General features: G+C 35.6%; 4 protein-coding genes and 1 pseudogene across 6 annotated transcripts; 2 read left to right on the top strand and 3 right to left on the bottom strand.

Annotated features, from left to right (window-relative positions):
• Positions 1 to 56: 56 nt before the first annotated feature.
• LOC106298904 lies at positions 57 to 2163 on the top strand. Its single transcript, XM_013735034.1, has 7 exons — positions 57 to 312; positions 411 to 769; positions 845 to 1145; positions 1239 to 1457; positions 1545 to 1693; positions 1771 to 1830; positions 1934 to 2163. Exons 1-7 carry the CDS (start codon positions 72 to 74, stop codon positions 1976 to 1978), a joined length of 1374 nt encoding a protein of 457 aa, XP_013590488.1. The 5' UTR covers positions 57 to 71; the 3' UTR covers positions 1979 to 2163.
• A 1267-nt stretch (positions 2164 to 3430) lies between these two features.
• LOC106300059 (30S ribosomal protein 3-1, chloroplastic-like) lies at positions 3431 to 4208 on the top strand. Its single transcript, XM_013736120.1, has 2 exons — positions 3431 to 3714; positions 3801 to 4208. The coding sequence occupies exons 1-2, from the start codon at positions 3487 to 3489 to the stop codon at positions 4077 to 4079; spliced, it is 507 nt and encodes a 168-aa protein (XP_013591574.1). The 5' UTR covers positions 3431 to 3486; the 3' UTR covers positions 4080 to 4208.
• A 1255-nt stretch (positions 4209 to 5463) lies between these two features.
• LOC106300058 lies at positions 5464 to 9240 on the bottom strand. Of its 3 annotated transcripts, none has more exons than XM_013736117.1 (7): positions 8900 to 9106; positions 8157 to 8212; positions 7952 to 8034; positions 7715 to 7837; positions 6869 to 7615; positions 6574 to 6790; positions 5464 to 6482 (listed from the first exon to the last, which is right to left on the bottom strand). In XM_013736117.1, the coding sequence occupies exons 3-7, from the start codon at positions 8027 to 8029 to the stop codon at positions 5872 to 5874; spliced, it is 1776 nt and encodes a 591-aa protein (XP_013591571.1). In that variant the 5' UTR covers positions 8030 to 8034; positions 8157 to 8212; positions 8900 to 9106; the 3' UTR covers positions 5464 to 5871. The 3 variants fall into 3 exon arrangements, with proteins under 3 accessions (XP_013591571.1, XP_013591572.1, XP_013591570.1); XM_013736118.1 differs by lacking the exon at positions 8900 to 9106 and adding an exon at positions 8308 to 8893; XM_013736116.1 differs by lacking the exon at positions 8157 to 8212 and having other exon boundaries at positions 8900 to 9240.
• A 3894-nt stretch (positions 9241 to 13134) lies between these two features.
• Positions 13135 to 14133, bottom strand: LOC106299162 (ACD11 homolog protein-like). Its single transcript, XM_013735295.1, has 3 exons — positions 13870 to 14133; positions 13444 to 13765; positions 13135 to 13355 (listed from the first exon to the last, which is right to left on the bottom strand). Exons 1-3 carry the CDS (start codon positions 14116 to 14118, stop codon positions 13249 to 13251), a joined length of 678 nt encoding a protein of 225 aa, XP_013590749.1. The 5' UTR covers positions 14119 to 14133; the 3' UTR covers positions 13135 to 13248.
• A 3875-nt stretch (positions 14134 to 18008) lies between these two features.
• Positions 18009 to 19984, bottom strand: LOC106298044 (annotated as a pseudogene).
• Positions 19985 to 20276: the final 292 nt, after the last annotated feature.

The raw sequence follows: 20276 nt of genomic DNA, 5'->3' as shown, positions 1-20276 counted from the left end.
TGGCACGCATATATAAATATATATTAAGAAAAAAAAGAGGAAAACAAACCCGAGGACAAGGTTTAGAGAGGATGAGTCTAAACGATGCGGCGAAGACAGGGAAAATAGCGGTGTGGTGGGACATGAAGGAGTGTCCGGTTCCAGAGGGTATTGATGCTCATCGTGTACGACCGAGTATAGAAGGAGGGTTCAAGGAACTAGGCTACTCTGGTCCTGTCTCAATCACAGCCTATGGAGACCAAAAACAAACCCCTGAATACCTCCTACGAGCTCTCTCTTCCACTGGAGTCGCTGTGGTACATGTCAGATCTGGTTAGTCTAATTAGTTTTAACATATATATATTAATAAAGTTTATAGTTAGATCTTTGTGTATCTATAGTGAATATTTGTGTCCTTTGTAATGAAACAGAGAGCACGTGCGCAGTCATGTATGAGCATATGATGAATTGGCGAGAGGAGAATCCTCCTCCGGCTATAATGATGATCATAACCAATCAGATGCTAGATGTCTTCGATTGGGATCTGGCCCGGCTACAACAACAACGCACGGGTTACCACATTTGTCTGGCTTATACAATTAGGCAACGTGCAGAATTGATCGTGGACACTCGCAAGGAGTGGCTCTGGGAAAAATTACTACTTGGGACGACGACGTCCACAAGCGCGGGTGAATTATCTACCGTGTTTCATTGCGAATATTGCTCTTTGGATTGCCAAAGCCTGAATTGTTTCAAGGAGCATCTCTCCACTAAAAAGCATCAACTCCAAGTAACCATCCTCTCTCTGCTTAATTATTAAAAAAAAAAAAAAAGAGTTCAAAAATTAATTGTCTAACTACTACAGGAGGTTGTACGCCCTAAGCCTACAGAACTCGTATCAGCAACGAAGAGGTGGGGGAAAAACTACGCTGCGACGCCTGAATATGCTACAGCTAAAATCCATGTGTGGTGGGACATGTTTGACTGTCCTATTCCCGACGGTTATGATGCTCGTCGGGTCCGTCCTAGTTTGGAAGGAGCTTTCAAGGAACTAGGCTACTCTGGTCCTGTCTCCATCACTGCCTTTGGCGACCATACACAAACCCCTAAACGCCACCTTCAAGCCCTCTCTTCCACTGGAATCGATGTTGCACATGCCACTCTTGGTTAGTCCATTTGGAATTTAAAAAAAAAAAAAAAAAAAAAATTAGCAACTATCCCTTGCATGCTTTTTACCTTTTCTTTTGTTGAAACAACAGGAGTCATATCTTCTCGCATCTTTGATGATTTGATGGAATGGCGAGGTCGTATTACTACTCCGGCTACAATGATGATCATATCGGATGGGGTTGAAGAACTTATTGCCAAGCTACAACAACGAATCAAATTCAACCTGTTTTGGGCTTATTCTTGTAGGCCTTGGACAATGTCAGTCGTGCTCACTTCTGCTGAGTGGCTCTGGGATAGCTTACTTGCAGGTGTTTTGTTTTTACCTCTCTTCTATCCACTTATATATATATATATATATATATATAACCACCAAACTAATCTCTTAAAGCTATTAGTTTCAGCGACAAAACGACATGTTCTTCGGAACTGTAGTGCAAGTGTTGTTGAATCTACCGGAATGTTTTATTGCAAACTGTGCTACACTAAGCGCACACTCCTGGATAAATTCATTAAGCATCTTTCGAGTAAAAAACATCTCTCTCAAGTAAGCACCTTCCCTCTCTCTATCTCCCTCTCTTTTTGTAATCAATACATTTTTCTAACCATTTTAGGAAAAAGCAGGAGGGGTGTATTACTGATCGTCGTCGACGTGCCAAGAAGCACCGACTGTTCTGGCTCAAGGCAAGTTTTTTTTCTTAATGATACGTTTATAATGATTTTACCACAGACACCAAAATTGTATGCATGCCATTTCTCAGTAACTCTCATGTTTTTCATATTGTAGGAGTATCATTTTCCAAAGAGCAAGCGGTTGAAGAATGCTCCTTAGTAGAGGAGTTATGACTTAAGTTATCAGTCTGATCCTATCTTTATTTTTCGTTTTCTAGTCTGTGTTTCTGTTTGAATTATTTTATTTTTCTTTTTGGACGCACCTTTTTATTTTGTTTTGCTTGTTTATTTCACCAAACAATATTGCTCTATATATATAAGTTTAATCGTGTTATTTGCTGTTTAGTTACTGTTTGTGTGCTAAGTGGCTAAATCACTTTTTTGACTTGTAATAGTAGACCTTTTAATATGGAAAATAAGCCGGGCTCCGCTGCGGGATGTTTTGGACCTTTCAATTGTTTAAAAATATATATTACATCTTTGATAAAAGAAAAATAGATAATATATATATATATATATATATATATATATATATATTTAAATAAAATATAAATATAATCACTTTGGTATTAAATATTAAAATAACTATTTAAAATGGATAACATAAAAGCTTAAATATATAGTTTATATGCTTCCATGACATCAAAATACATTTTTAATTGTAGGAGTATCATTTTTAACTCTTAGTAGAGGAGTTAGAGCATGTTTATAGGTAAAACCTACTTAAGCGTTTTTAGTGAATTTTTAACTCTTAAAAATGAGATAAGAAATTTTATTAAGAGATACTTAATTATAATGGTTTAATGGAAGTTTAAACAATGACACCAAGCGTTAATAAAGGCAATGTTGTGTTGTGAAGAAACAATGACACCAAGCTTTAATAAAACCAACTAAGTATGATACAGGCAATGCTGTTTCCAGAGAGTAATTGACATTAATTAGACAAACAAACAAACAAAAGTAGATGTTCAAACTGCTATAAGATAGTATGAAAATTATACTTACCACCAAACCATCGAAGCTCTCTTCTTAGGTTTATTACTGCCGCATCAATTCAAACAAGAAATCAGAAGCAGTGATTCGAGTATTAATTTTTGTTCTGGTTCTGCTATGTACAAAAACTATATATAGAAATATAGAACCTGAATGAAGATTACAAAGTGTACATGTACATTTGGAGCCAGTGACTAGCAATATCTAAGGCAAGCAGTGAGAGGAAAACCAAGCTTGTTGGGACAAGCAATATCTAAAGTTTTCCTGTGGATGTGATTCCGAAGTAGAGATCATACAACAACACACATCAGTAAGGAGTTCAAAAGAAAAAAAACAATCAACTTTGCCAACAGAGACAGATTCAAAACGAAATTCAAATCTTAATAAATCAGATTGATAATCAGAAACAAGTTGATGATCAAATCGGACACACCTTTCGGATCTTAAAGCGGGTCTACGGGTTATTGGGTCACACATAATGATTAATTAGTTCCAATTTAAGATTTTCTGGGCTAGAGTTCACAGAACAAATGGGCCAAGTCAATAAAGCCCATTTAATTTCATACCAACGGTCAACTTCTCTGTAGCACCACCCAAAATGGAACAACCATATCTTCTTTCTTATCCATTCTCGTAAAATCTCCATTGCTCTCTCAAGAAACAAAGAAAAAAAAAATGATGTCATCAATGGCACTCCACTCATCTCTCTCGTCTGCTTCCCTCTGCTCTTCTTTCATCTCTCAACATCCAAAACTCTCCATCAAAGCTTCACCCTCGTTCCTTAACCAGTCCACCAATCCCATTTCTCTAAACCGGAGAACCGTGGCTCTTGCAGCTCCAGAGACACTCACTTCTGAACCAGTCACCGGCATTGATACTTCCGACACTCCACAACCAAAAAAGGTAACATAGCAACAACACACTCTTCTACTTGTGTTATGTTTTAAGACAAAACTCAAAAATCATAGCTGTTGTTGTTGTGTGGTTAGGTGGTGAATCAACAAGATGAGAAGGCAAGAGTGGTTCTTAAGTTTGTGTGGATGGAGAAGAACATAGGATTAGGATTGGACCAGCATGTCCCTGGACATGGGACAATCCCACTGAGTCCTTACTTCTTCTGGCCAAGAAAAGATGCTTGGGAAGAGCTCAAGACTACTCTCGAAGCTAAGCCATGGATCTCTCAGAAGAAGATGATTATTCTCCTTAATCAAGCTACTGACATCATCAATCTCTGGCAACAAAGTGGCGGCAATTTAACTTCCCAATAAATCGTTTTTTTTTCTGCAATTCAAGAATTCAGAACTTTTTTTTGTTTTCCTTTGTCTATGATAATTTGCTATTGAGAGTTATTTGTTACCATCATATCTAAAACATTATCCCATCTTATTGACATCATATTACAAAGAGGATGATGATAAAAATAAGAACTAAGCAACATTGAGTTGTTGTTGTTGTTTCCTGGAAGAAGGAAATATCCTACGCTTGAAGGTGGACATTTTGCAGAGAAGGGGCTTCCCCATATGATTTGGTGACTCTCCGGTCACCTGTGAATATGTGACATGTCAAGAATGTCAGCGATCTTCTCTTGGCAGTCGCTACATCTGATGTCTGCTGATAAAACAATCTCCTGAATCTGATTACAGACGAAATCATTATCCAAAACAAAAACAAAGAGTTGAATGATTCTAAAACAGAAGTGTTTGAAGAATAACTATACTAGAAGCTAAGTAAAAAACAGAAAGAAAAAAAACAATACGAACAAGGGGCATGGATAGAAATGCGAAAGTAGCTTTCACTTGTTATGGAGAGCTTGCTTCTTGTTCTTGATGATGCTCCAAGCTTTTGGTCTACGATTTTAGACAGAGAAGCCATTACAATGTCTCTCGTTGTACAAGGAAGACAAATAAAACAGGAATCAAGCATCCCACATAAACCACCAAACCATAGTGCGAAAAGGAGTGTCACTATTCCTGAGAGCTAGCAAATCTTCTCAAGCAGATGACAGTGGAAGCCTATCCTTTTCTTTTTGCTTCACTCTATGAAGAAAATCAAGTTTAAAGACACAAAACAGAACAAATACAACTAACTATCAAGTATCAACTATCTTTTAAATCCAATTGTCCAACCAATATCATTCATAGTAGAGGACAGCTTCTGAGTTCTGTCCGAGTCTCTATAGTTATACATTTATTACTTAGCTCCTCTTTACCTTTTTTTTTTTCCTTACCTCGCTTTGGTATATCCAATCATTAATAGCAAAAAGCGGATTAAGATCAAACACTCATTTTCATCAAAGTTAAGGGTTTATAACAATTGCTCTTACAGTCATGCAATCAATGAGATATATCAAAACTGAATAAATGATAGGTTTCCCAATCTCCTCAACATCACTTTTTACCAGCTAAACTTGCAACCTAAGAAGATCCATTTCATTTGCTGGTCCCGACTTAATGCTCCCACAAAACCCTTATGGGGGGACATGGACAAGGATAGAATTACTAACGGTACCGGTAACAAATCATGTGTCCTGTAACTTCGAAAATATCAAAACAGATTCACAAACCAATGCTTCAAAGTTTCATATAATCAGTGAGCCTCACATCAGCTTACACAATTCAAGAGTATATATATACATTATATGAACACTGGAGGTAAACTCAAGGTAAAAGAGATTTGGTTTTATTTGATAATACATAGTTTACATGATCCCACCACACCAGAAAAGAAAAACAAATCAGTTCTCTATGCTAAAGAAAGAAAAAAGATAAAATCAATTCTAAGAAAAAACACTGTTTAGCGTCTAAAACACCTAGCGAGGTAATGCCATTACCTACCCTTCTATTGCACCCAAAACTTGCAGCTTGTATTGAAAGCTCTAATGCCTACTGTTACACATACACAAACGAATTTGGATGCCATGACGAGCTAAAAACCTATAAATCCCAAAGAAAATCTTGCGAGTCACAATAATCTAAAACCCAACACCAACACCGCATTAAGCAAATGCCCCATATGTACCTCACAAGACGAAACACACACTCCAATCCCCAAAGCTGATCATCATCTTGACATTACTAGACCAGTCAAAGGCTGCCCAACCGAGGAGCCGAACACGGAGTCTCCCATGAACTTGCCGTTCTCACAGTCCAAGGGCTTTTCACAAGAGAAACCATCAGTTAGGCTAGGCTTGTGGGGGCAGCAACTAACAATTCGATTACGCTTCCTCCAGCCAACAACGGAAGAGCTAAACAGAGAATCTCCCATGGAACTGCACTTCTTACAATCCAAGGATCTTTCACGCGACAAACCTTCAGTCGCGCTAGGCTTGTGTTTGCAGTAACTGGCAGTTCTTTTCCGCTTCTTCGATGGCTCCCAGTTTAAAGCAGAGACTAAGACGTCTTTTAGAAGATCTGGAACTGGCTGCTTAGTAGATGGCTTATCGGATGTAGCTACCGGAAGAGAGATGGTGGGTTTAGCTTCACCCTTTGGTGACATCACAACAACTTCAGATAGCTTTTCATCATGTTTCACCTCGACCTCGTTCTCCTTCATCAAGGATAGGCCAGAACTCACGAGATCAGATCTTGAATTTATGTGTACCCACTCATCTGCCGACCATTCTATAGACTGTCTAAGATCACTGCGATGGAAGGAAGATATTTTCTTTTCACCTGAGGAAACAACCAACAAAACAACAGTTAGATATATACCTTCAACAAATCTACTATCATACTTCCATTCATATCTAAAGTCTTAACTCACCTGGCAGGTAAACTTCAAATTTCTCTTCTGAAACTTTCTCCACCACGATCCCTTCCCACCATCCATCACACCACCACACATCCACAGGCATACCAACACCGACAACCCATACATTATTTTCGTTGCTGGGCTTCAGAACTGGGCGTACTATCTTCCGTCCTGCGGTTCTAAGACCCAGGTGATCGCTATCAGCAACACGAGATGCCAAAATCCACTCCTGCAACCAATAAATGAAACATGTTAACACAGTGGAAGGTAGAAAACAAAACCGAAGGGTGGGTTTCCGAATATGTACCTCTAGCTTTTTAGATTCATCATCTGCATCCGTAATGTCTTGGTACTGGACCTTAACCTTGTCCTTGTGTTTCTTCACTATCAAAGCCTTCAACCAACAACCTCTGATGCCACTATCTTGGGAAAGAACTTCAATCAGAGAACCCTTTTTTAGGTAATAACCATCTTTTTCTTCCTTGCACATAGAAGCTTCTAAAGCCTCCACGTCAACAGAATCAGGGCTAGCTTTGCAGTCATCTGTGATGCCATCTGCAGAACGGCGCCGTTTGGATCTAATTCCAACACAGCCAACAAGAGAAGCTCCTGTTGCTGAGTCAGTGCCAAGTGTCTGAGCACCTTCACCCGACTTAATATTGGAAACATTCAAGTATCTTAGCATTTCTTGTCTCCAGTAGGCTTGTAACTGCGTGATGTCATACGGCTTTAAACCATCATCTCCATATATTTTCTGGCAGAAGAAAGGTGGTAGCTGAACAGACATTGGCAACTTGAGAAATTTATCATAATGCTGAGGACTGAGGACAGTGGCCAATCCATCTATGCATTCGATTTTGATATCTTGAAGACAAAGAGAAAAGAAAATCTCTCTGTCAACAGTTTCATCAGACAAAACAACACCAACTTCATCAGTTTTGTGAAACCATCGTACCACGACCATCTTGTTGCCTTTGGAATCCTCATAAAGGTCTTCCAAGTACGCGACGAGTCTCTTGTTTTGCTCCGCTAAAACATACACAAAATCATTCACCTGCAATGAAAAGAAAGGTCAGTTTTTACCCAAATGAAAAGAAACATAATATGACTACATACAGAAAACATCACAAATTTGTTTAGAATAGAAACTCACCGAGACTTTGACACCGTTCCGGGAGAAAGACGGATAATGCCTACGCCGTTTCCTGCAAGTCCAAGACGAACCCATCCAGGAAAAATCAATGGTCGGATGAATAGGCTTTTGATATTTACCACTCTGAAAAGAAACAAAAAAAAAAGGAGATTCAACATATTGTTTTCTAACAAGGAACCACTCTGATACGTGAAGAAAATATAAAAAATTCCTAAAATTTGATTGAAAGCAATATACCATAGAAGTGCGAATGTTGAATCCTCCAGCAGCTTGTTCAGTCATGGTAGTAGCCGGTACATCTGCTAGATGAGGCATCTCACCTAAGAAATTGAATAAAAATAAGAAACCAAAACATATCAGCAAAATTTCAACACATGTCAACTCAGTACAAGGAAACTTAAAAGACGAAGAAAAAGTCAATTGGTGCAGACATGCTCAGTACCAAAAGGTGGAGAGCGGATCTGTCTGCAGCAAAATTTAAGTCATAAATAGATTTAGCTGCAAAAGGCGCAACGAAAGGATGTAAGAGTTGTAACACAAAAGAACAAATATTTCCACAAACATATCCTTCCTGCAAACAAACAAATAAGTACCTCATTAACCTTTTCCTAGCAGGCAATCACATGACTCAATCATAACTTGAGAGTCAATTGTTCACCCTATCTTCCTCCATTCAAACCAGAAGCTAACTTTTAGAAGGCATGATAAGGTTGTGGTAGCTCGTTTTTTTTTTTTGTCAAAAATCTATTCAAAAGGTTGGGACTTTGGGCTAATTATAACGTTATCCTCTTCTTCCTCTTTTATTCTAAGCCGCCAACCTACAGGACTTGAGATCTAACATACAAATCCAAAGGATTCACCAGAAACTCTCTATCAAATCTAAAAAAAAAAAAATAAAAAACAGAGACTTTGAGATTTAGATTTAGCCACGGCTTCAGACCCGTCATGCTATCTTCTATCTCACAAGCGATCTATTCTACCCTCTTAATCAAAATCTTCTCATCCCAATGAAAAAAAAAATCAATTTTTTTTAAAAAAAACAAAGCGAATTCGCAATCAGAAAACCTCTTTTAGAGCTCATACGATTCCAGATCTGAACTTTAAAATCCAAACAATACAAATCTAGAGAAAGAAGGATGAGAAGAAGAAGAAATCGAAATTAAGATTGAGATTGAGAAAAATTACCCGAAACAATCGAATCGAGCCAACCCTTGACGTCTTCTACCGAACCAAGCTTCTTCAAGACGGAGTGATTCTTCTTCAAGGCGTACCTAAACGACATGCGCTTAGAAGAGCTCTTCACCCTCCCTACAACAGCCAGATCTACACCTCCGTCTTTCCTCTCCAGATAATAACGAGCCTCCACCTTCCCCTTCGCGTTCCTCACATGCCGCTCGTTCCACCCGCAATACGACATCGTTTCCGACCACCACGCCATATCTTTAAAACACTCCCCCAAATCGAAAGAGAAGAAGAAGAAAACAGAGAGAAGAAAGGAGAAAGGAAGAAGAGGAATTTGAATAATATAAAAAAAAAGAGGAGCTAGGGTTTCGATTTGGGGATAAGATCAAGGGTAGTGATTGGCTCCACGTAGATAGAAGGCTATTAATTACGGTATTATCCTTTTCTATTAGTTGAAATTACGAGAGGGCCCTTGAGAGGCTTTTTGATCTTTCTTCAATCACGATAAGGAGGCCCATTTTTAATTAACGGAAAAGGACTTCAGACAAGTTGTTGTTGTCATAAGTAGGAAGGAAAGCGCGTGATTTCGGGATTTTTGACTCGCTCTATCTTTTTGACAGCTGTCTGTCACGTCTTTCGAATTAAGATATTTGCAGAGTATCTGCTTAATTTATTTTGATTTGGATCTTTAATAGTAGAGTTTAAATGTTGAAATGAAGTCACCTAGATCTCCAGTCTTTAACTTTTAAGGATTCAGAATCACTTCATTTATTAACAGTTATATGGATTAATTATAAATATTTATGAGTAAAACTATCATATGAATTCTCATAATCATCTGTTATAAACTATGTTGCACGTTGCGGTTCTCCGTTTCGGAAACGAAATTGGAATCAGAACCTTGTGAAAACTTACAGACGCTTCCAAAACACTTCTAAAATATTATTTTTAAATTGTTGGAAGTTTACGATTCTGTTTTGAATGCACACTTTCGTTCTTTAAAAAAACACAATGTCTTATATCAATAAAAATATAAAATTATAGTTTTTATCAAAGATAAATCATATATGCAAATATATTATGTAAATTAATATAAAATATTTAAAATAATTAATATAATAATTTATTTTAAATTTAATTTATATGCATTTTCACAATCTTAATATGAAATCATTTCAAATTATTATACATGAAAAAATATTTTACTTAAAATTTAAATCATAACTTTTAGTTTTATATTTTTTAAAAGAATTCTTATATATATACGGACACGCTTCCACACATACTCACTTCCTATTTTTTAAAAAAATCTTGTTTATGCACTTTCATACGCTTCTGCTTCAACGTACTCACTTCCGTTTCCATGTAACATAGGTTATAAAACTATGGATGTAATAAATGTTCAAAGTTTTATAATAGTACAAACAGTGGCTCAAGAGAATAGTAATGAGAAACCCAAGTCATAAGCTTGGGTAATATCTGTCTGCTTGATGGATCTTGGACAGCAGCTGCTCATTTCAGTGGTTGCGGGTGGGCTTGGATGGATAGTAGGGGAAGCATTCAACTTATGGAGACAAAGAATATCATTCGACGCGAATCAGCTTTGCACTCGGAGGTAGAAGCATTGCAGTGGGCAATGGAGAATATGCTTCAACATTCAACACATTTTGGGACAGACTGTAAGGAGCTGATTGCAATGATAAATGAACCTCAAGCTTGGCCAAGCTTTGCGACGAAATTGGAGAGGATAGAGACGCTACTAATATGCTTCCCAGATTTCAACATCATTCATGTTCCACGAGCGCAAAACCAGCTTGCAGTTATGCTCTGTGGTGACAACCTTAGATCTTTCTATAGGGAGTTACTTTTTATTGGTTATTCTATTCCAGTCTGGTTACCCAGACCACCTCAAATGACCGTTTGACGTCAAAAAAAAAGTTTTATGATAAAGTAACAAATTAATTTTAAAACATAGTTATACTAGGTGTTCTGCCTGCACATGTGAGCATAATGTTCTTATAGATATTTATCTGTTTATAACTATTAAATCAAAACCAACATAATAAATTATTAATTATGTTTTTAAAAAGATAAATCAAACATTAAACTTTATATTTTATAATAAAAAATATTATTTCAGATAAAACACAACATATTTAAGAATTATCTTATGTTTTTAAAATATATTTTATTTTTGAGAATTTATTTTATTTACTTATAGTCAATTATCAAATATAACATATAAACAAAATATTATTAATATATATTCATTAGTTTTATCAATATATATATATATGCTTATTGTTGTGTTAAATTTTAAAAACATTCACATATATTTTAGAAAATATATTTATTTGTTTGTTTAGCATTTAACTATAAATTGTTTTATATCTAACTATAAATTTTATAATAAAATATTATTTTCAGATAACAACAGAATATATCTAAGAATTATCTTATGTTTTAAAACATGTTTTTTATTTTTGAAAATTTTATTATATTTATTTATAGTCAATTATCTAATATAATATATAAATATAATAGTATTAATAGAAATTCGTTTTTAATTATTTATTTTATAGACAATTCTTATTATTATTAATTTTAATCACTTATTTAATCAGATAGATTTTAAATTCGTTTTATGTTCCACTAATTTATATTATTTATTCATTAAGGGTATAAACGATATCAACCGCTCTAACTTTTAACGTGAGAACTCCGTTGCAAAAATTTACTTCGCAAATAATAGTGTATATATATATATATGATTTTATTTTTTATGTTATTCAATACTTTGATTTTGTCAAAGTAACAATATGATTTTATCTTTTAATGTTATATTCTTTTTCAATAGTTTGGTTTTATCAAAGTAACAATATGATTTTATCTTTTTATGTTATATTCTTTTTCAATACTTTGATCCTGATTATTTATACATATTTATATTCTTTAAACTTAAATTCTTGACTATATAATAATTTTATCATAAGATGAGATGTCGGGATTTGTAAAGGATTTCGTTAAATAATCTATCAAGTATTTCGCGAATATTTGGTGATAATCTAACAAAATCAAATAATACTAAAACAAGACAAAAACTAACACTAAAAATGAAATATTACTATTATGGTTTTATAGAAGTTAGAATTATTTGTAATAGATTTACGAAAATTATAATATGCTTTAATCTAACTAGGTTAATGCAATTAACTCACTCTATATAAAAAAAATTAGTGTGGTCTCTTTTTTTTTATGCAAGTAAGTTGAATTGTAAGTTTTAGAAGAAAATATATATTTTAATCTTTATTCTAAAGTTATAGTGAATTGTCCCTTGTCACTGTAATTGAGTTGTGGATAAATAGTTACTCGTGTTTATTTTTAAATTTTCTGTATTTTTCTATACTGTTCTCAATTTTATAAAATTGTATTTTTTAACGTACATCTTCGAGATCGTTAGAGAATTTATCATCAAAATCATGCGTTTGATTCTTGTTTAGGTCAAACTATATATGTCATCGATCACCAAAAACAAAACAATATGTGCCATGGAGTTTTAATATAAGACTTTAATATATTTGAGAAACAAGGAGTACATTTTAAATTGTTGGTTCAGTCAGTACTACAAAAATGCATTTGAATTAGTCAATTTGATGTGTTTTTTAAATTTCAACATGCTATTGTTTCGACAAAAAAAAATGCTATTCTTAGTTAATGGCCTCAATCTCAAATTAAACGAAGATTTGAGGGCGGCTGACGCGCACGAAGTTCAAAAGTTGGGATTCAACAAAGAATATTCGAACCAGATTCTAAATCTCACAGAGGTGTTACGTGGAATCTTCAATATATCAAATGGAGTACGTTTTAACTTGCTTTTGATTCAGTCTAACGGTACAAAACTAGTTATAAATTTTATGTTCTGAACCATAACTAAGCTACCAAATGAGACCCAACTAATTTTGCAATGAATAATCCGATGACGATTTTTAAAATTAATGATTAAGTGTAAGGTACAGTATTGTATTTGTCTGAGAAAACTAGTTTTATGATAGGTTAACCCCAAAATTAAGATTCTCGTAATTGCATATGAAGTGATGAAGACAAACACCTTGATCACCAGAACCTTAGAATTACTACAAGCACAAATTTGTGCATTCATTAGATCATAAACCAACAAGATAATACTATGTTATTCAATAATTTTCATACTATTTTCTATTTAAAATTTTGCCATCAAATCCAAAATCTAAATTCGAGAATGAATTAAATATCATCGAGAGAACAATCATTGAGCTTAAGACGAAGCTACAATTTTAGATGTCCAGCGACTAACCTTTTTGTAACAAAATTTGCTACCAATCCAGTTTAATGTTCCTATCAATGTAAAGCTTGTCAATATACTCTATAATCGGCCTCGAAGCTTCCATGTATCTCCTCATGTTCTTCTCCACAGATTGATCTTCAAATCCATTAAACAACAAGTGAGATTCAAAATCTCCAAAAGAAAACAAGAATAACATCAAAAGTCAACCAAAACAAAACCTCACCTGTTTCATTAAGTCGTAACAGAAGCTGGTCCCTTGTCGGAAGTGTATGCATTCCAGCGTAAACAGCTGTTCTAACGGCCCACGTGTGAAACGGTGCGCATACTTGTGTGTAAGCTTTTGTTGCAGCGTCTTTCAAAGAATAGTACTCGTTCGTCATCAAGAATTGTTCGAAGATGGCTCGGATCAAATCTAAACCTAGTCTAACACGTCGGAGATTTCGTGAATAGCTTCCTTGTGTCTTAACCGTTTGATTCATAACATCTAGATCAATAATGTTATGTAACGTATCAAACGTTTTTGACGCTTCCACCAAATCTCTAACCTAATTTTTAAACAAAACATTTGTTCAGTTTCATAGGCTTACTAGGCTTAAGATTTGTAACAAAATATCAATATAAAATTAAATTGAGTTTAACGGTTTCGAACCTTGGAGACGTACTCCATCTCAGCGAATTTGAAGGCGAAGCCAAGGCAGCCGAAGAGAACAGAGACGTGAGTACACGCACTGCAAAACGCATCGAGCCTTAATCCATCGTTTGATACGACGTCGTTTCTGCTGATCTCACCGCGTTTTTGCCTCCGTGGTTTAAGCAAATCTGCCAGTTCCTCGAAAGCCTCCGTGATAACCAACAACGGCGTGTTGAATCTAGCGTCCTCGATCATGTCTTTCTCCATATTATTTTTATCTTTCGTGTACTCTTCTTTGTTATATAGCTTGGCCGACACGGTTGCAAAGACTTTGAAAACTTCTTCTTCTTGACCATGATGTGACGGCAGAAGAAAGGAAACTTACGGGGGAAATATTAAGACGTGTTCTCAAAGAATAAAACTTACGGTGTGTTTTTTGGAACGTGACTTTTTGAATCAACCGTTAATCGAACATGGAGTGAGAGAGTGTATGGGGAAGTATGCAAGTTTGGCCACTAGGCCGAGGTGAACCATCTGTAAATTGTCAAACCATAATTTTATTTAACTCCCATATGTGTGTCACGAATCTTGGAAGGCATTTTAAGTTTTCTGAATGGGTTTCCAGAATAAAATGTAAGAGTGTTTCTTTGTAGCAAAGTTTAAACTAAAACAATAAAATGAGATTAAAAACTAAAGATTTGATATATGCATGGTTGGTAAGTTTCAGATTGTGATGTTTTCAGACAAAAATAAAATAAAAATTGTTTTTGAAATAACCTCAAATCGAACTCGGAGTGAGCGAGTGTATGGGGAAAGTAAGCAAGTTTGGCCGCTAGACCGAAGAGAATCATCTGTTAATTGTCAACACATAATTGTATTTAGCTCCCATTTGTGTGTCACAAATCTTGGAAAGCATTTTGAGTTTTCTGGATGGGTTTCCAGAATAAAATGTTAGAGTGTTTCTTTGTAGCGAAGTTTAAACTAAAAAAATGAAATGAGAATAAAACTAAAGATTTGATATCTGCATGGTTGGTAAGTTTCTAATTGTGATGTTTTCAAACAAGAAAAAGATAAAAATTGTTTTTGAATCAACCGTGAATCGAACCCGGAGTGAGAGAGTGTATGGGGAAAGTATGAAAGTTTGGCCGCTAGGCTGAGGAGAATCATCTATTAATTTTCAAACCATAATTTTATTTAACTCCCACTTGTCTGTCACGAATCTTGGAAGGCATTTTAAGTTTTTTGGATGGGTTTCCAGAATAAAATGTTAAAGTGTTTCTTTGTAGTAAAGTTTAAACTAATAAAATGAAATGAGATTAAAAACTAAAGATTTGATATTTGCATGGTTGGTAAGTTTCAAATTGTGATGTTTTCAGACAAAAAATATAAAAATTGTTTTTGAATCAACCGCAATAGAACCCGGATTGAGAGAGTGTATGGGGAAAATATGCAAGTTTGGCTGCTAGGCCGAGGAGAATCATCCAACTTATTTAGGACAGGCTTCCAAAAACAAATATATATGTGGTATGGTGCATATCACACAAACCATTGAATAAACAACATCCAAAAAATGATTAATAAAAATGAAAATCATCAACAAACCATTAAAATGAAAAGAATATAACACATATGAATAGGAAACTTCATCATATAACAGGAAAAGCAAATGTATCAGTAGTTTACTTGTTACAGCTAGCTGAATTAGTAATGACATGCATGATTCAATTTGTTTGGAAGGTTTAAGACATGATCAGGAAGCATATCTTGAATAATCTAAAAAAGAAGAAAATCATACAAAAACAAACAAAAAAAAAAATTAGAAACGATGTACATATTTTTCTCTCTGCACAGTAAAACCAAAAATTAGAATATCATTCAAAGGAGTAGGAGAAACAAATGTATCAAGTACAACTAGCTGAATCAGTAATAACCTGCAAAATTCAAGTTGTTTTGGAAGGTTTAGTACATAAACAGGAAAGCTTTCCTGAATAAATTTACTGAAACAAAACAACAAACCTTAACAAATAATCGACATATTCCATCAAATGTCATTAGCTATCTAGTAATTGTTCCCATCTAGGCACCAAATCTTGTACTTATCAAGAATACGAAGCACATTCATCATCTCAACTCAGAAACACTTTGTTAAAATAAAACAAAACAAAATTAGGCTCCAACCTCCATGGCAACAAGCTGGGAAGCATTACAAGTGGAACCCATCAACAAAACAAGGACCTTTTTGAGGCCACAACCTATCTAAGGAAACGAGTCGGTTTGTCCAAACTCGTATAGATTTTCTTCGACCTCTACAATCACATAAACAGTATAAACAAAGACTTCATCTAGTAAACGCCACGTTGGCTGAAACAAGGCAAAGAAAAAAAACATACAGGATGCCAAGATTCATTGTTCTCAACATGTCCATGGTTATGGTGGTGAGTTTTGTGGCTAATTCTCCTGCAGGTCAATCAAAAGCATAATATTTTAACATGTAAAAGAAAAAATTCTGCAAGTTTCTTCTTAAAAAATGGTTTGAAAGCAAAACTAACCAGCCATAGTAAAGGACTATAATTGAGAAATGAAAAAAGTGACCAACCACACTTTTCAACTTCAGATCATTTGAGAAGCTACCATGTCTACTGAAACCAAAAAAAAAATTACAATTAGAAAGAGATTAAGAACATCTACAAAACTAGCCAACTAAGTTTATCCGCAAGAAACAACTGATGATGACAGTTTGCTACCTCATACTTCAATTATGTCCAATAGAACTATTGAAATTTAAAGAGATAAGATGTAAATCCAAGTTAGATGATGAAAAATTGATTCCTAAATAGCTTTTGAAGATCTAGAATCAGCTCAGATCACTTTCATCATCTAACTCTAACGATCTCGTCTGTGTTGTGTATGGGTCTAGCCCTCCCAAAAGGCCTACAAGACAATTATCCAGACACATGATCACAACAAAGAAAGTCGGTTCGTCGACTTGCGAGCCGGGGATCGGCTCGGTTTTAGACTGCTTTTGATCGGCGAGACGACCAACCAAACGTCGTCGGCTCGACGACTCGAGTTAGCGGCCCGACACCTCGGCCCAACCACTCGAGGAGGCCCATCAAGACAGAGCACATTAGGTCAACGAGCATGTGTCTATAAAAGGAGGAAGAAAGACAACAAGGAAGGGGATCCGCAAATTACTACACTCACTTTCGGCTAGATCTAGGGTTTATATTTTACTTCTCGCCGACTTGTACGGTCCGACGAACTAGCTTTCGCCGGACTAATTCCTTTGTTTTTTTTCTCCTTTTGTAACACTGTTTCGATTCATTGATCTAATAAAACACGTCTTTGTCTTGACCCACTGACGAGAACTCGTCTTTTCTCTTTACTAGTATTGGATTCCCCCTCACCTAAAACAACATTTTGCTTCAATAGTAAATGCTTTTTTCTTTCCTCCCAAGTCCCAACAAAATGTACTGTCGTGATAGGTCTCTTATTTATCAAGCCTTTGGTCCATGTTGGCGAACTCCAAGGAAACAAGAAAAAAATGGGGAAAGATTAACATAAAAATATCTTTTGTAGTGAAAAACTGACAAAAATGTACAGTTATATATGTGAGTTGCTTTGTATAATATATATATATATTTTTTTTTGTCTTGTACACTATAAAATAATTATTACCACGTGAACTTTGAATACAAAATTTCGAGCGCATCAAATTTTGTTATATACTATGTAAATTCCTTAAAATCCCCTAGACTATATTTGCGAAGTGATTTTGCCACGTGTCATTCATTTTCACAAAATAAATATGACATGTCTACTGAAATTGATGATATGTCTTATAACTTAATATGACATGGATAATTGAATTTAATGTTAATTTATATTTTTGGTAAATTTTTTAAATATGGTAACAACTCATATATTACATTTAATGTCAATTTATATTTTAAGAAATTTTTTTAGAATATGGAAATAACTCATAAATCATCATTAAAATAAATATATTCAAAAGGCATTATAAATTTCAAAATATAATATAATTATATATTTTAAATTATACAATTTTATTACTAAAATTTTCAAAAATATATACAATTTTTTTAAGAAAATTATAAGTCATAACTCCTCTACTAAGGAGCATTCTTCAACTGCTTGGTCTCTGGAAAATGATGCTTCTACAATATGAAAAACATGAGAGTTGCTGAGAAATAGCATGCATACAATTTTGGTGTCTGTGGTAAAATCATTATAAAGGTATCATTAAGAAAAAAAAACTTGCCCTGAGCCAGGACAGTCGCAGCTTCTTGGAACGTCGACGACGATCAGTAATACACCCCTCCTGCTTTTTCCTAAAATGGTTAGACAAATGTATTGATTACAAAAAGAGAGGGAGATAGAGAGAGGGAAGGTGCTTACTTGAGAGAGATGTTTTTTACTCGAAAGATGCTTAATGAATTTATCCAGGAGTGTGCGCTTAGTGTAGCACAGTTTGCAATAAAACATTCCGGTAGATTCAACAGCACTTGCACTACAGTTACGAAGAACATGTCGTTTTGTCGCTGAAACTAATAGCTTTAAGAGAGATTAGTTTGGAGCTTTAAGAGATTAGTTTGGTGGTTATATATATATATATATATATATGTAAGTGGATAGAAGAGAGGTAAAAACAAAACACCTGCAAGTAAGCTATCCCAGAGCCACTCAGCAGAAGTGAGCACGACTGACATTTTCCAAGGCCTACAAGAATAAGCCCAAAACAGGTTGTATTTTTTTAGTTGTTGTAGCTTGGCAAGATTTTCTTCAGCCTCATCCGATATGATCATCATTGTAGCCGGAGTAGGATTATCATCTCGTCATTCCATCAAATCATCAAAGATGCGAGAAGATATGACTCCTGTTGTTTCGACAAAAGAAAAGGTAAAAGCATGCAAGGGATAGTTGCGAATTTTTAAAAAAAAAAAAAAAATTCCAAATGGACTAACCAAGAGTGGCATGTGCAACATCGATTCCAGTGGAAGAGAGGGCCTGAAGGTGGCGTTTAGGGGTTTGTTTATGGTCACCAAAGGCAGTGATGGAGACAGGATCAGAGTAGCCTAGTTCCTTGAAAGCTCCTTCCAAACTAGGACGGACCAGACGAGCATCATAACCGTCGGGAATAGGACAGTCAAACATGTCCCACCACACATGGATTTTAGCTGTAGCATATTCAGGCGTCGCAGCGTAGTTTTTTCCCCACTTATTCGTTGCTGATATGAGTTCTGTAGGCTGAGGGCGTATAACCTCCTGTAGTAGTTAGACAATTAATTTTTGAACTCTTTTTTTAATAATTAAGCAGAGAGAGAGAAGTGAAGAAATGCTCTTTGAAACTTTTCACGCTTTTGTAATCCAAAGAGCAAGATTTGCAATGAAACCCACTAAAGATAATTCACCCGCAGTGTCTGCGCTTGTCGACGTCGTCGTCCCAAGTAGTAATTTTTCCCAGAGCCACTCCTTGCGAGTGTCCACGATCAATTCTGCACGTTGCCTAATTGTATAAGCCAGACAAATGTGGTAACCCGTGCGTTGTTGTTGTAGCCGGGCCAGATCCCAATCGAAGACATCTAGCATCTGATTGGTTATGATCATCATTATAGCCGGAGGAGGATTCTCCTCTCGCCAATTCATCATATGCTCATACATGACTGCGCACGTGCTCTCTGTTTCATTACAAAGGACACAAATATTCACTATAGATACACAAAGATCTAACTATAAACTTTATTAATATATATATGTTAAAACTAATTAGACTAACCAGATCTGACATGTACCACAGCGACTCCAGTGGAAGAGAGAGCTCGTAGGAGGTATTCAGGGGTTTGTTTTTGGTCTCCATAGGCTGTGATTGAGACAGGACCAGAGTAGCCTAGTTCCTTGAACCCTCCTTCTATACTCGGTCGTACACGATGAGCATCAATACCCTCTGGAACCGGACACTCCTTCATTTCTCCTGAGAAGTTTGAGTTGCCTAAGGGTTTCTTCGCCCACTGCACAGAGCGTTAGGGACGCTCTTATCATGAACTGGAACGCTACTTATGAGTGTTACAACAGGGTGAATGCTAAATGCTAAGCAGGCTTACTATTTTGTCTATGGAGTTTTTGCTTTAAAAGTCTCTACCTTTCTCTTTGTACTTAACTTGGTTTATTATGTGACCATCTTGTCCCTTTGTAGGGTAACCTTGGTCTTAGTTGAGCTTATGCTGATGCTTTGAAGAAGACTTGGCTTTGATTTGGAAAGTGTAGCTAGTCATGTGAGTTTATTACTGGAGATTGGTCTATAATTTACTACAAAAGTCTGAGTTGGATTGGAGATTGGTCTATGGCCAGGTGTGCTGAGTTGCTCACTTTCTTCACTTCCAATTTTCTAGGAACCAGATCCTGCA

The sequence above is a fragment of the Brassica oleracea genome, chromosome C6 (assembly GCF_000695525.1).
Source record: "Brassica oleracea var. oleracea cultivar TO1000 chromosome C6, BOL, whole genome shotgun sequence".
Classification (NCBI taxonomy): domain Eukaryota; kingdom Viridiplantae; phylum Streptophyta; class Magnoliopsida; order Brassicales; family Brassicaceae; genus Brassica; species Brassica oleracea.
The sequence above is the reverse complement of the archived record's forward strand: the minus strand, read 5'-3'. Positions and strand labels throughout refer to the sequence as shown.

Coding starts and splice junctions, on each gene's coding strand:
- LOC106298904 (XM_013735034.1), top strand. CDS start 72: ATGAGTCTAAACGATGCGGCGAAGACAGGGAAAATAGCGGTGTGGTGG. Junction 770..844: donor CTAAAAAGCATCAACTCCAA/GTAACCATCCTC, acceptor TAACTACTACAG/GAGGTTGTACGCCCTAAGCC. Junction 1,831..1,933: donor ACCGACTGTTCTGGCTCAAG/GCAAGTTTTTTT, acceptor TTCATATTGTAG/GAGTATCATTTTCCAAAGAG.
- LOC106300059 (XM_013736120.1), top strand. CDS start 3,487: ATGATGTCATCAATGGCACTCCACTCATCTCTCTCGTCTGCTTCCCTC. Junction 3,715..3,800: donor ACACTCCACAACCAAAAAAG/GTAACATAGCAA, acceptor TTGTGTGGTTAG/GTGGTGAATCAACAAGATGA.
- LOC106300058 (XM_013736116.1), bottom strand. CDS start 9,152: ATGGCGTGGTGGTCGGAAACGATGTCGTATTGCGGGTGGAACGAGCGG. Junction 7,838..7,951: donor TCAACATTCGCACTTCTATG/GTATATTGCTTT, acceptor GTTTCTTTTCAG/AGTGGTAAATATCAAAAGCC. Junction 7,616..7,714: donor GGAACGGTGTCAAAGTCTCG/GTGAGTTTCTAT, acceptor TTTTCATTGCAG/GTGAATGATTTTGTGTATGT.
- LOC106299162 (XM_013735295.1), bottom strand. CDS start 14,118: ATGGAGAAAGACATGATCGAGGACGCTAGATTCAACACGCCGTTGTTG. Junction 13,766..13,869: donor AGATGGAGTACGTCTCCAAG/GTTCGAAACCGT, acceptor TTTAAAAATTAG/GTTAGAGATTTGGTGGAAGC. Junction 13,356..13,443: donor GTTACGACTTAATGAAACAG/GTGAGGTTTTGT, acceptor ATGGATTTGAAG/ATCAATCTGTGGAGAAGAAC.